Source organism: Carettochelys insculpta, chromosome 5 (genome assembly GCF_033958435.1).
Source record: "Carettochelys insculpta isolate YL-2023 chromosome 5, ASM3395843v1, whole genome shotgun sequence".
In the NCBI taxonomy this organism is placed as follows: Eukaryota; Metazoa; Chordata; order Testudines; family Carettochelyidae; genus Carettochelys; species Carettochelys insculpta.
Window position 1 is genome coordinate 83,162,556 of NC_134141.1, and position 15,478 is coordinate 83,178,033.

Here is a 15,478-nt window from a genome sequence, read left to right on the forward strand (position 1 = left end):
GCCCCGCGCCCTGTTTGCCACTGCAGAAGGAAAAGCCACACTCTGCCCCCTGGGGCGGGGGCGTATTTCTGCCCTTTTCCTTTGGCCGCCTCGGACCTACAGCCTCCTGGGTGTCCCTGCTCTCCCGAGAATGCCTGGCCATAAGGGACGGGGGGACAGAGACGGCAGCGACCGGACCTTTGTGTTCAAGCCGGTGCTAATTTAGTAGCTGAGGTGCAGTATCCGGAGACCTACGCGGCTGTCGAGTCTATAGAGCAGCAACGGAGACGAAGGAACCTGTTTTTATATCGCATCGGCTTCCCCCCCACCCAAAGATCCGCAGTTGGCTTTTGCTGCACCCACCCAGCCTGAGACACACGGAGGAGACAACAGATCTTTCCGTCCCCCCGCAACTGAGCTGGAGTTTTTCCCACTGTTCTTGCTTCCCTGTCTCCCCCCGCCCTCCCCGCCATTGTTACTGCGCTGTGCCAGTGATTTTTTTTCTGCAGAGGTCGTTCCGGTCTTCTGCAGCCGCAGCAGCAATGCCTCCTTCGTTTTCTCTATTTCCCTCTTGGTGCTGCTGGAGTCTGTCTGCCCAGAGATACCGGCTCGTGGGCGTGGTGCAGTCCGCACTGCGGTCCCTATGGCAGCCCGTAGCGGACAAAGGGCGTTCACATTTGCCAAGAAAAAAGACATTTAAACATTATTTTTAAAAAAACCTACATTTCCCCACAGCAAAATAAAATCAAAGGAACTTGGGGAGTTTCATTTCTGAACACCAGGGAACCTCCGAGCAGTAAAGCAGCTGCTTCCATTGTTTCTAACTTTCAGCAATGAGTGTTTTATACATATTTTTTTACAGAAATAAATTTTGCAGAAGAACAACAGCAAAGGTTTAAGAGATTAAAATATAAAATATCAGAACATTCACTTTCATAATCCTTACATTAGTCAGCTACAGACTATTACTCAGGGTTTATTTGATATGTTTTTTAAAAAGTCACCATTCTATCAAAATACAAGTTTAAACTATAGATTTTCTCAATAAATCCTTGCTATTGTTTCTAAATAATAGATTTCAGTGTTAGAAAGTGCTATGCCTGCATAATATTAATATGCAGAACAAATAAAATCATTACTAGATGTTATAGTTTATTAAGCTACATTACAGATGTTTTTGTAACGTTTTTTTGTTTTGAGCTGATGAAGGTAGGGATTACAGAAAATTTCTGTGGTTACAGAAAGACCTTTAAACAGGGAATTGGTTACCATTCCTGGTTTGTAGGTGTGGTTCAGCAGTCTCGATAGGACTTCAATTGTCTCTTCCTATTGTTGCTTCACCATTCACCATCTGTTTTACTTCATTTCTTTCCCCAAGGTACTTTTTACTCCTTCCTGATTAAGGATTAACCACCTTTTAAAATTACCTTTTTCTTTTTATAGCTGCCATTGTCTTATAGTGAAAACTGCTGATGCTGATGCTGGTGCTCTGTAATTTAGAGCCACTTGGTCATTGCATTTTCCTGATTTTGACCAAGTTTTGAATGAAAAGCTGAATTGGCTGCATTTTAAATCTAATAATTAATAGAGTAAACGGATGTGTCTTTTGCCTTCAAGACATCTGATGTCATCCTTCCTCTGAAGAAATCCTCTTCAGGCTCTTGAATCATCTACCGGGCAGTTCCTGCTGTACAGTTTACATTCTTGCCACCTAAACTCACAAAGTATAGCATCTTTTAAAATTTTGCATATGTAAAAGCAAACCTGTGAGCTGTCTACTCAAAATTTTGGATTAGAAGTCACTTGTCTCCTGTAGGGGGCAGATGATCCTATTAGGAATTCAGCAGCTGCAGATACCACTGGTCTGCTATTCAACGGCTTTGTTCTGGATTAACACATCGGGGGAGTCAGTAGCTGTATCTTTATGGAGTAAATATGGGCTTAATGAATCTTTCTTTTTCTCTGTGGAAAGCACATTGCTATCTGGAAAAGAATAGTCCATTTCAAAACCATCCATTCTCAACAAGATCTTGAAGAGGTCAGCCTCCATGTTAAGTCATCTCTGCTGTCTTATCTGTTATGTCTTGTGAGCATCATCATTGAAGATTGTGGATTCTTGTACAGTACTGAAGAGAAACAAGTTTCAGAAGATAGTTTTTGTTGATGATGTTACATCAATAGGTTGGTCTTGCACAGCCTGGAAGACTGCAGATACATTTGCTTTAAGTTTTATGGAGAGAGGGTGCTTCATTTTGAATTTACCACTTTTTTTTTCAGTTCCGATGTCTCTTTCTGTATAATTACTCGTTTTGAAATGACAGTCTTCTAGTGGAGTAGGGCTGCCTTCTAATGTGTCAAAAATGGCTTCAAGATCTGTCCAATTGTGTAGCATACAGACAGGCATGTGGGTGTGCCCATTCTGCTGTCTAATTAGTACAAGGTCTAGCATCGTCTGTATTCCAAATAACCCAGAATGAAGGAATGATTCCAGTTTAATGTGTGTGTGTGTGTATATATATATATAGTCTTTAAATTGTCCTTGGTTTACAGTTCCAGATTTATCTCCATCTCACTTAAACCTTACATTTATCCCTTTTACTATTTGATATTTTGGTGTTTATATCAGAATTGCTGACTCATGGACCTTCCAGTACACAAAGTGTTCTTTAAGATAAAGAAAATAATTACATATCATAATTGTTTGGATCTTGTGTTTGCCACATCGACAGAGTGAGCAATCTGGCTCTGTTCCAGTATTGTATTGCAGAATCTCAGTCTGGGTATGAATCCACATCCAATGCATTTGATTCAAAAGGATGTCCATGCATCAATTTGATGGCAGGACAGACCCTATCTACTTGCAGCATCATTGCATCAACTCCTGTGTTCCCTAGTAGGTCTATCAGATGCTTGTTGGCTAGCCCTAAACAATATCATTACTCATCACTCAGGGTTTGTTGTGTGTAGGCTGCCTGAGTTATGGACTTATTTAATCACCTTTCCTTAGCTTAATGGTTTATGGCCAACATACATTTACAAGAAGCATTTCTCTGATGTGCTACTTATCTGGAAGATGCTAGGTGCTGGGTATGATATCTTTAAGATTACTAACAATCTGAAATAGTTTACACATGGAAACAATTAAATATGAGCACTGTTACTATGGTGTATTTCATTCCCAAATTCACTTACCAAAAAGCATTATATGATGAAGAAGTTTCTAGCAAATGAAAATCCTCATAGCAGAGGTTGAACTCCATTGCCAACATATTCCACAAGTTATAATTCAAATAGTGAGGGAATCTATCCCCCTGTAGTTCAACTAAGTAATTTTAGTTAGGGCATTATTTTCACAAACCTATGAAATATAGGGAAAATTACTTAGTTCTAAAACTTAGTGTTCAAAAATGGCAGTTACTTAATAAAGTGACATACCCTAATATCAGGCACATTGGTAGTCTGGCTGGAAAGCTGCCATAAAGACCCTTAGGAAAAAATCATCAAAAGTAGTTACTCTCCATGTGCCTTTCGGACCTTTTTCAGAATGTGCATTTTTATGATGTCATTGGTGGCGCAAAGTAGCTGGTTCAAAATAGCAAGCTAAGAGTTAAATCATCTCCTCATGCAAAATCACATGGAAATGGGAGAAACAAACTTGTATTTCAATAGATGTGAAGCTGCATAAAGCATTTGATGGGTTTCTTTCTGTAGCAAGGGTCACTGAAGTGGGCAGTGGGCAAGGCTCTTGAAATGCAGATCTTCAAATTTGTATGGGAAGCCAGTCCTAAGGTACCATACTGAGCAGCTGCCTCTACTTTTACTCTAGCTTTGGCAGCTAGGTGCTCCCTCCCCAAATACTGTAGTGCCCCACTTCCTCAGTTGCATACCATGTCATTCACAGCAAATGAGAAGCCAGAGCAATAATTCAGCTTATGGAATTGGGGGAAGACTGTCACCATTATAGCTCTGTGTCTTCCCCGTCTTCAGCCACTTTCCATCCAGCTTGTCTAGTTTCTGCTTGTCTAATCACTGCCCCTGACAGAGGACTGAACTTTTAAATTTTTTTTCAAAATGGAGCCAGTGCCTGTACCTTATTGGAGAAAACTGCCTGTACGCCTTTTCCCTTTTTTAAAAAATACAGATTTTTTTTCTGGAGCGGTAGAGAAATATAAAACATTCCAGACCATTTCATCAATTTCATGTTTGGTTTTTCTCAATTCTGTGTTCTCAAAACTATCTTTATTTGTTGTTTTTGCTCCCCAAACTATAGCTTTTAATAATTGTTATTATGGAAACATAAGCTTCCGTGCCTTACGTGTGTCAAGAATCTCATTCTTTAAATAACTGAGATAAGAAACTGGACAGTAAAGTAATAGGACTTTTTCCAAGTTTAATTTAATTTAGGAGAGGCAGTCCAGGACAATATATTTTATGTCTGACTGATAGAATTTTCACACTACTTGAACAAACCATTTATATTTTAATTAAAAATATGACCTATTGCTGGCATAGCAGCTTGGCATTAAAAATGGTGCATTTAATACCAGAAGTGTTGGACCCACAATATATGTAAGCTGTTACTTTCCCTTTCATAGGCTCAGATACAATGATTGTGTAATGTAGCTAAGATATTCCTTGAATAATTTAGTTTTATGCAATTCAGTAGTTTTGTGATAAGTAGAAACAATGTATTACTATGAGGCAATTCAGTTAGGGGGCATATACTATCAATATCAATAGTGCTCCAGAATAAAGCTAATGATTCTCAGATTGTGAAAGCCACCCCTTATTAGCACCAGTAAATTGATTTTTTTCTTATTATCCTTGAGCACTATCTTCAGAATGTTTAGTATCATGCAAGACTGATCTGTAGAGAGTACAAATGAACAAAACAACTATCAAATGTGTGGATATGAGAAAGAGGAAGGATGGAAGACAGGCAGGCTTTGGAATGGAGAAATATTTTGCTCAGATGAATGAGAATCCAGAAGTGTTCAACTGAAAACTTTAAAAACACATATCAAGTATGAATATACTTTGTGTTTTGACTTGCAGGAATCCGATCATGGGACACAAATTTGATTGAATGCAACTTAGACCAAGAACTGAAACTTTTTGTGTCTCGCCATTCAGCTCGGTTCTCTCCTGAAGTTCGAGGTAAGACTTTTTAGTTTTGAGCAACGTTGGGCATAGCTTTTTAAAAAGTGTAACATAAAAAACCCTACTGCATGACTTAGCTTTGTTTTTAGTCTCTCGCACAATATGATTGTATTCTTTATATAAAAAAGCTTCAGACATTATATTCAAATATTTGAAGTATATGTAATATTCATTTTTTAAGGTAAGCCAATGTAAACATATGTTTAGTTGTGTTGCTGGTTCAATGCTACATTCAGTTTCATTGCACATTGATATTTGAGTGTTTGAGGTTTGGGCAATACGCATTTGAATGAGTCATTGTTTCCTTAAGGTAAGGTGACATTAACAGTCCTGGACACTTGGAGGTCTTCTATCAGAATAGGTACAGTACAATCCCAAAAAAGTGCCTTGATTCTGATTTGGTTGGATTAAGGAGGACAGAGTCATGGTTCCTTCTCTAAAAACATGCACTCATAGTACTATCTGAGAATAAGCCCATAACAAAAGGTGAAAGTTTTGTGACATGGAAATGTGTTTGTAACAAACTGGTTTTAGCCTATTAACTCACACAGAACTGCTTGCTAAAGAGCCACTTTTGGTCACTACTTATATTGGCTGGAATTGAACTGATAACCAAGAGGTGAAAATTCCATAATCCTTTTGACAATTCTCTGCCCCACCCATTTCCTTGCTTAAAATGCAGGTTTCTCATGAAATCCAGGTTATTTCTTTGCATCAGAGCAGGCATTGTTTAGCAAATTACTGTTGTGGGGAACTTACTTTAAAGTAAGGTACATCCTATCCCTCAGTTACTGAAAAGCATTTCAACCACCAGAAACCACAGATCCTTTGAGAGCTACATTAACTTCAGAGGAATCCAGGAGTGGCTCCTGGCTACTCCCTTGTGATAGAGAAAGAGAAAACTACACACGGATGTGCAGGGAATGCAAGGAATCTGGCTTATTCTGGGATTCATTGTTCATTCAAGTTAATTTACCCCCTGCCATCCCCCTCCCACCTCCTCACATGTCAGCCTTTTTCTTCTCCTCCATTTTGAACTATGACTATACCTACATTGCAAGTTTTGCAGTATGTGAAAGCCCTTCAGAGCTGGTTTCATTCCTGTATTGTGAACATGGCTTGTATAGTGTTGTCTCTGAGTGGCTCAAATAGAGAGAAAGGTGTGCCCTCAACCATTCACAGCAGGGGAGTGGAAAATTCTGACGTCTGTGATTTCATGGGGTTTCTCACAATTGTTAAGTTTTCTAACTCTTTTTTTATTTTTAAGTAAACACTAAATGTAGGCACAGTTTTAGTTGGCCACAGGCAGACTCAAACCTGAGCTCTCTGGAGCTTAGTGCAGGTACCACTAGCACTTGAGCTGAAGGCTAGCTGCTTGTCAGCTTAGGCTGAAGAGGATGTTTATTCTTTCAGTGTGAAGTGGTCTAGGTACCACTACATGGGACAGTTAGCCACACCTAGGTGTGTGGGTTACAAACTTCCCCTAGCTGAGGAAGCACATCCTGAGCTTCAGAGACCCAGTTGAAATCCTGGACAAGCCCTCAGCTGTAACTGCCCACAGGCAGATTTAAACCTGGGAACCTCTGGAGCATCATATCGGTACCTTTGAGGCCAGCTGACTGTCACCTTAGGCTGTAGAGGGTACTTATTCTTTTGCTGTGAAGTGGTTTAGGTACCACTATGTGGGACAGTTAACCACACGTGTGTGTGGGTACACAATCACTTAGGTTTTAATTATTACTGTACAGCTCTCAAAGGAGTGCAGGTTGCTTTCACTGGTGAAATATGTGTGGATGTAACTGTAACAACGCATGCAGCATAATATTGCCTAAACATTAAAATTATTGATCATGAGTATGGTAGGGATGGTTATGAAATGCTGCTACAGCAGATTCCTAGAGTCAGTATCACAGATTATAACAGAGATTTTGTTTACTCTTGTTTTGCAGTATTCACTCTGTTGTCTTGCATAACGCACTGAAGCTTTTTCTGTAACTTGGTGCAATATTAGTTGCAGCAGCATTTGTCTCTAATAAACAGATTGGTGACCAAATGTGCATAGACATTGCCAGTGTAGGAAACCAATTTAGACTTTTCCCCTTTGTCTGTGAAACAGCAGAATACATCTAAAAAAATGAATATCTAGGTCTTTGTGGCTGGCAGTCATTTAGTTTCGTGGAAGCAGGACCAGATCCAAAGTACATCTCTTGCAGTTAGGTTTAAATTTCATTGAACGTGAACCAAAATCAGCTACTAAGTCACACAAGCTCCCTTTTTGTTGCTTTGGGAGTACTTTGATTAGTAAAACTAGCAGGATATGGCCCTTAGGGTGGAACTGTACATTACATCTAAGTTTAATTTGTAAATGTCTCATTTGAGATTTCAGCTAAAAAATTGTGTGCCTTTATTTTAGCAGAAACATGACCATGCATTTCAGATTTTCAGCAAATGCTGTTGAATAGCTTAACTTAAGACATCATTTTTGGTAGGGTTACATGAATTAAAACCGAGCAAATCGCCTGATTTCATTTCAATTAAAGTCAGATTGTATTTTTTGATGGAAAGATTATAAAATCATCTAGGAAATATTCTCTAGGAATTATATTTTTAGCTAGCCTTTTGTCTAGACTTGCCTGTTTTGTCTGTCATTGTATAGAATTACAGCTTAATTGTATGTGACTGGAATTCGTCACCATTTCTATGATTAGCAGTAATGAATGTGTTTTGTAGCACTGCCCACTCTCTAAACAATAAGCCACAAAAAAATCCGTGTTCAAAGGCATTAAAGAGTCTGCCTGAAACTTGTAAAAGGGAGGGAATTCAGAAATGAAGCTGGCATTCTAGGTCCAATTCAACCCTCTGATGCTTGTATAAGAATCCCATTGACCTCAGAGAGATCCTCTTCACAGAATTGAGGACAGAGTTTTGACCTCTATCCTCAGTGCCTGGGCACCAAACCCATGTGGGACTCCATTGTGCTTTCCCTTTTGTGCCATGAAAAAGAGGCTTTTTTGTAGCCCTTTTTGAATAAAATGTCAAAGTAACTAATTTCTACTGCAATTTTGGAGCCTGGATTGAAATTAAACTAGCATTGATTTCGCAACAGAGCTAACATTTGGTGTTAAGTACAAAAGAGACTAAATTCCTCCTCACAGGAGGCTGCAGATCGTGTGCAGTATTGCCTCAAATTGGAAAATCCAGATAGCTAAGACTACTTAACCCTTGTACTCTGGGTGGAGCATAGGTCATCTACAGGTTTCCTCCACTTCACTCTGTCTTGGGATAAAAACTTCTCGCTGGCTCCAGGAGTGCCCCAGTTGTCCTTCAATCTCAGTAGACCAACTCCACGTTGTATGATATCTTCCTCTTCTTGCATTTTCCTTGCGGGTTCCCTGTGAGAGCTTGATGGACTGTGCTGGATGATGGTTTTGTGAGCGTGTGGCCTAGCCATCCCCACTTTCTTTTCTTGTTTTCAGTGTCAGTTGGTTCTTGTCCTGCTCCATTCCAAAGCTCCTTGTTTGTGATGAAGTCTTGCCATTTCATGTGAAGGATGTACCTCAAGCACCTGTTTATGAATGTCTGTAGCTTGTGATTTGAAGACTCTTTAGTACATCAGGTCTTGCATCCATACAAGAGCACTTTCTTCACGTTTGTGTTGAAGAAGTTTCATCTTCACAAATACTGTTTGTGAACTCCATATGGGAAAGAGAGTCTTGAATATGGCTGTTGCTTTCCCTGTCCTGGCATTGATATCCTTATTTGTTCCTTCGTCTCTGCCCATAATACTACCTAAGTAGGTGAACTTCTCCAAATCTTCCAGGTCATCCCCTCCCAATGTGACATTTCTGTTGTTGGACTGGCTGATCCTCATTGTCTTGGTCTTTCCCTTGTTCATGCTCAGGCCAGTCATTAAGGCAGTTTTGTCTAGTGTTGTGACCTTTTCTTTCATGCCTTCTTTTTGGTGTGAAAGAAGGGTGATATCATCCGCAAAATCAACGTCCTCCTACCTTTTTGAAAAGTGTCCACTGAATGCCTCGTTGATGACCATCTGTTGTCCTGTTCCATAATCCGACACATTGTGATCAGGAACAGGAAAGGTGACAGTAGGCACTCTTGTCGCACTCCCGACAGTATGCTGAAGGATTCTGTCAAGACACCATTGTGAACCACTTGGCACATTAAAGGTTCATACACTGAAGGGATCAAGTTAATAATTTTGGATGGGATTCCACGGTGCTGCAGCAGTTTCCACAAATTGTCTCTAACAACACTATGAAAGGCTTTTTCAAAGTCCAGGAAGGTTATGTATCGGGGGAGCTAAGATTACATGCACAGTAAAATTAATGTGCAATATTCATTATGGGGGAAAAAATCAACCCGAGGAGATTGCAGTAGGGCCCATTGTATGTAGGATGGGGATATACTTAAATAACAACCATCACCCTTACTTTTGAAAAAAAACCCCTGCTTTTGCCTATTTAAAACCAAGTCCTTCATGTAACCCAAACAAAAAGCCAGACGAACTTCTGGGGTAGGAACTTTGGCACTAAGCTGTGCTGAAGGACATGAGACCATGTTCTTCCAGCTCAGGGCCCCTCCATCTGGGGGTGGGGATCAGAGGCAGGAATGGCCAACCCTCACAGCCAAATGTCTGAAGTGGTGCTGACTCAGCACAGAGAAGGGACTCCTGCTTACTCTTGGGGAATTCTGTGCCAAATTAACAGTCTGCATAGCAGGGAGTGGATAGCTCAGTGGTTTGAGCATTGGCCGCCTAACCACTGGGAAGTGAGCTTAAGCCTTGTTTGCCAGGGCTGCTTATTGGCTTAAATGTAATCTTCCCACCCCATGTATCTGGGGCAAGGCAGGTTCTGATACATGATTGTTAACCATGATCAGTGCTTGTTACTGCTGTCACCCACTTCTGTGCCATGGATGACTTATGTATTTTACTTTTTATCCTATGCAATTTAGCTATTAGTGGGGTGTAATCATTTGTGCAATAAAACTCATCTGTTCTTATCAGTTTTTCATATCTGAGGAAATGAGTTAATTTGAGGCCTAATTTCGCTCCTCCTGCAGTGATTGGCAACACTTGCATAGCTATCAATGGAAACAGAATTACATTCCAAAATATTTTTGAAGTTTTATAAAAGAAAAGAATTCTTTTGCTGGTGTTTCTGTATGTTCAGCTATAGTCAGAATAGTACTTACAGATCATATTGTGCCATCAAAAATGGTGTTTAGAATCTTAATGCTAACAGATGCTTTCCTATGGCTTATGCAGTGGCTGAGTTAGCAGGATCCTTAATAAAAAATCTTGCATTGAGGTTGTCAGATCCTGATGAAAAATGAATAGCAAAGCTAATAAATGGTTGCCAAGACAACAAGGAACACTACTTAAAATGAATACTTAAGTGCTTATGCCTTTGTTTCCTCCATCATGAACTCAGGATGATTTCCATCATATTTTGAGGTAAACTTCACAAAGGAAAAGGTCACACTCAGAAAAGCAACTATTAGTGGCTCATGCTGAGATGGGGGAAGGTACTAACTGGTGTTTTTATATTAAAAAGCTATTTTAAAACTATTTTAGTCTTCTTTGAAATTTTATTTTGCAAGTGCATAATAGGTGAAATTCTTCTTAAACAGAGTAAATAGGTTTTGTGCAGGAAAATCAGTGAAGGATGAGAGGGCTGGAATATATTCGCCTTTATTCAATCAGAACCTCCACAGATGTTCTTCTTCCCTTCTCTGCTGCTTACACAGAGGCTTCCATCTTCTGGATCATGTAGATTATAGGCCTTGTCCAAATAAAATCCATTTTAGCTAAACCAGTACAGGTCTTTGGGTAGACCAGTTCTTATTGTCTCCTTTCCTAGTTTGACCATAATGAACATGTTCGGTACCAGACAGCTGCTCACTGAGGTGGAGAGGATGTGGAGGATTTGCTGACAGTCTTTCCATCCATGTCTCTACCAACATCTTGTGACTGCAACAGTGAGGAGGGTGTTGCCTAGGGCCTTTGGTAGTAGGGTGAATTCCACACAGAATGGATTGTTTCTTGATGGAGAAACTATTTGATCGAATATATTGCCTTTTATTCTGTGTGTAAATGTGCTAATCCATTTAGTCTGCAGCTTCTCAGTGTGATGGTTGATTTTCACTTGTCTGAACTAACTGCTAGCCCAGTCTGTTACAATGGTTTTTATTCCTTTGCTGTCCCTCTTTCTGTGGGGAATGTGTGGGCATACCGATTGGACCTCCCTGATCTGGCACCCTTGAGACCTGACTAATCCAAACAAGGGAGTTTGCTGGAACAGGGAAATCAGTTCTGGTCCCCTGCCTCCCAGGTGGCTCCCCCACTTACAGTGGCCCAGCTAGGATCTGGGTAACAGCTGCTACTCCTGTGTCAGCCCACCAGGTTCCTGCCCACCAGCCCCACCTCAATCCCACCCACATGCCTCACTGCTGTGCTGGGCTCCAGGCCTCTGTCCCTGTTGATGCACCAGCTCACTGAGCTCCTGGCCACCAGTCCCAGAAGGACTGCCAGCCTCCTGGCACAACCAGAATCTCAGCTGCCAGCTCCTTTGCCACCAACCTGGTGAGGCTCCTAGCCATCAGCTCTCCACTGGAACACTCTGTTTTTGGACCAGAGTCCCAGTTTTGAGAGATTGAACCTGTATGAAATATACAGTTGTAGAGATGCATAAAACCACAGGCATTCTAATCTGGATTCATCTGCTTTATTTTTGTAAGATGTTGGAATAAACTCTCTTGAAGCAGATGTTGCTGTATAGGCATTATTTGTCCCACACTTGTGAATATAAACTTTTTGTTAAATGCCACCTTGTAATATAACATGGCATAGGTGCTTAATCCATAAAGGCCTTTGTCAAAGGTGTGTGGTTTTTTGTGTGTTAAAATACCCTCACATACCACATATACCTTTTTAATTGTTGTTGTTGTTGTTGAGTTGTTATGTATAAACCGTAATGCCTTCTGACTGAAAACTGTGTAGATGTTTAATTAAAGTGACGTAAGTACTTTTATGAACCTTGCATAGGAAAATTTATGTGTTGCATTTTAACCATAAATCTTTTATAGTAATGTATGACTTTAAATGATATTATTAACATCTCCTGCTAAGCCACTCTGCACTGGACGGGAAAAGATGGAAGGAAATAGTGAGGGAGGCATCGGACACCAATGGGCGCTGAGCCCCTGGTTGATGATGGTGATGATTATACCATATTTGTTAGACAGAAACATACTGGGCCAGATCCTCAGCTAGTGTAAATAGCGTAGCTCCCACTTACTTAATTGTAGCTATGCAACTCTACACCAGTTTAAAGCCCGTTCTAAAGCATTGTAAGATCAGACCCCAAAAATACTGATAAAATGTGGTTAATATTTTTAGCACTTCTTTCAGCAAATTTTACAATTTTACAATTTTTTAGAGAGTTAAAAATAGCCTGACCTAGATTTGGATCTCATTTAAGCCAGCATGAACCAGGGTTACTGGGATCATAAGCTGGCAATAGATGTGCCTATGTTTAATATTTGTCTGCTACAGTATTTCCCAAACATACCCCTTTTGGGACTTCAGCCTTGTTTGCTACCCCCTCTCCCAGAGCCATCCCAGTGCTTATCTCCTGATTTTTTAATAATTTATTTTCTGCCATGTACCCCGTGAAATCCTTTCGCGTACCACTGGTGGTGTGTGTACCACGCTTTGGGAAATGCTAGTCTAGTATATTGTGTTGTATTATGCAGAGAATTGTCAAGCAGTGTCAAAATTTCAGTACTAAGTAGCGTTTCTAAACATTTAGAGGTGCAATCATCTTCAGAATGCAAGTAATTTGGCATGTCAACAACCTCAGGGTTAGTCTATAAGTATGATTCTTAACCTAGTTTGTGCTTTGAATCACTATATGGGAGAATTAGATTAAGCTGGTATTTGGAGAGTTTAGCTCCAGTTAACTGAACTATTTGTTTTGTGCTATATAGTGGTTGATACTTGAAAGAAAGAAAATGGAGGCAGAGAGAACTAGAGTGGAGAATGAAGCTGACTCATGCTGCTGGATCTATCCTCGGTGTTCCCTATGGGGCTGTTGCTGCTAGCAACTTCACAGGAGAGTCACTGCTTGGCTATAGAGTAGCTCTGAAGTAGGGGATTTTGGATATCTTAGAAGTGGAAAAGGGATCCCTGAGATGGGGCTCAGTCAGGAAAGAAATGACATGATTTCAGAAAGTATAATTAACTTTATTTTATAGTGTGCAAAGCTTTCCACAGATGAGTATAGGATTACAAGTAAAATACCTAATATGTCTAGCTACCGGAATAGCTATGAATTATTTAACTCTTGCTTTTAGTGGTAATCAGGATTCCAGAAGGGTTCTGCTGAGTGATTTTCTTTCTTCAGTGAGTCAGTTGTTGCACTGATGTGACAGTCATTCTTGAATAACTTGACACTTCTGGGTTTTTTAGGAATGATCTCAAAGACAATTAACATGAATTTACATTACTGCTAGAACACCAGTACATGCTGATATTAAGGTGCTAAAGTGAATCAGCAGTAGTACTGAGAAGTGATGCAAACATTAAAAATAAATAAGATAAAATTAGCATGGGATTACAGAACTCTCCAACTGCCATAGCAAAGGGTCCTAGTTTATACGTGGAGGGTGGGCAGCAGTGTAGGGTGCGGTGAGCCGGTTATGTGAGCCTTCACTGAGAATTTCCCTTTTAGATCATTTCAATTCCCATTGTTAATATTTATGCTGGGTTTTTGTTGTTGCTTTTGGAGATCTGATCAACCTTAGCTGTGCATTCCCAAGATAACTAGGAGGATTAGGCCAAAAGAAATCTGATGACGTTCAGCAAGGACAAGTGCATAGTCCTGCGCTTGGGACGGAAGAATCCCAAGCATTGTTACAGGCTGGGTGCTGATTGGCTAAGTAGCAGTGCAGCAGAAAAGGACAGGGGATTATGGTGGATCAGAAGCTGGGTATGAGTCAACACCGCGCCGTTGTATCCAAGAAGGCTAATGGCATATTGGGGTGCATTAGGAGAATCATTTCCAGCAGATCTAGAGAAGGTCTTATTCCCCTCTACTCTGCACTGATGAGGCCTCATCTGGAGTATTATGTCCAGTTTTGGGTCCCCCATACAGAAAGGATGTGGATGCACTGGAGAGAGTCCAGCTGAGGGCAAGGAAAATGATTAGGGAGCTGGAGCACATGGCTTATAAAGAGAGGCTCTGGGACTTGGGCTTATTTAGTTTGCAGAAAAGAAGAGTGAGGGGCGATTTGATAGCAGCCTTCAAATTCCTGAAGTAGGGCTCTAAGCAGGATGGAGAGAGGTTGTTCTCAGTATTGAAAGATGGCAGAACAAGCAGCAATGGTCTGAAATTACAGTGGGAGAGATGTATGTTGGATATTAGGAAAAACTATTTCACCAGGAGAGTAATAAAGCACTGGAATGCATTACCTAGAAAGGTAGTGGAATCTCCATCACCAGTGGTTTTTAAGTCCCAGCTTTACAAAGTCCTGACTGGTATAATTTAGTTGGGGTTGATGGTACTTCAGGCAGGGGGCTGGACTAGATGACCTCCTAAGGTCCTTTCCAGCCCTATGATTTTATGATTCCATGATTTTTGCTGAGGATATGCAATATTGCTCTCCATATTCCTCTTCATTCAGCTGCATTATTCTAGACTCTTCAGTTAGTTTTGGTTGCCACCTTTATTAGGACTCCTATAGATATTGTTTGGAATTTGTTTCCAATATCCTCTCATTGTTGACCTTTCTTTCAGGGTCTTTAGCGCATGTTCTTTGACATTTTTTTTCCCATGTCTTTCTTCCTGGATTTGTTGTAAGTCTGTAACTAGGCTGTCACTACCATTTGTTATCTGCTTCCTGGTTATCATAGCCAACATGTTATTTAAATGTAGGCTTTTCATGTTCTCTTTCTGTGATTTATCTTTGATTTCACTACCTGAACTTTCTCCACCTACTTTTACCTACAACTTATCAGTCTTTTGGTGAGTAAGTTTCTGGGAAAGACTGGGCTAAATATTAATGGTTACTGTTATTTATTTATAGTGATGAAGGGCTTGATCCAAAGTCCACTGAAATAAATGGAAATATTCTCGTTGGTTTGTGGGCTTTGGGTCAGGCTTTAATGGCTTATAATTATTATAGATCAAATATTTTTTATCCTATTTGTAAGGGTAAAATAAATGCCAGGTCTTATGTCTATCTGAAAGATGGATCAGCGGTGGAGAGGGAAGAAGTTATATTTCCCTCCAATTCAAGTGAAATGGCACTTCTTTTCTAG

The 15,478-nt window shown here is 40.3% G+C and overlaps 1 protein-coding gene across 1 annotated transcript in view; it reads left to right on the forward strand.

Moving 5' to 3' along the window:
- The window catches only part of MAP1B (microtubule associated protein 1B), a 99,335-nt gene that overhangs the window by 710 nt on the left and 83,147 nt on the right, over nucleotides 1-15,478 (forward strand). Inside the window, exon 2 of the mRNA XM_074995415.1 lies at nucleotides 5,035-5,136. Within this exon, the coding sequence (XP_074851516.1) occupies nucleotides 5,035-5,136 (102 nt within the window). The remainder of the gene's footprint in view (nucleotides 1-5,034; nucleotides 5,137-15,478) is intronic.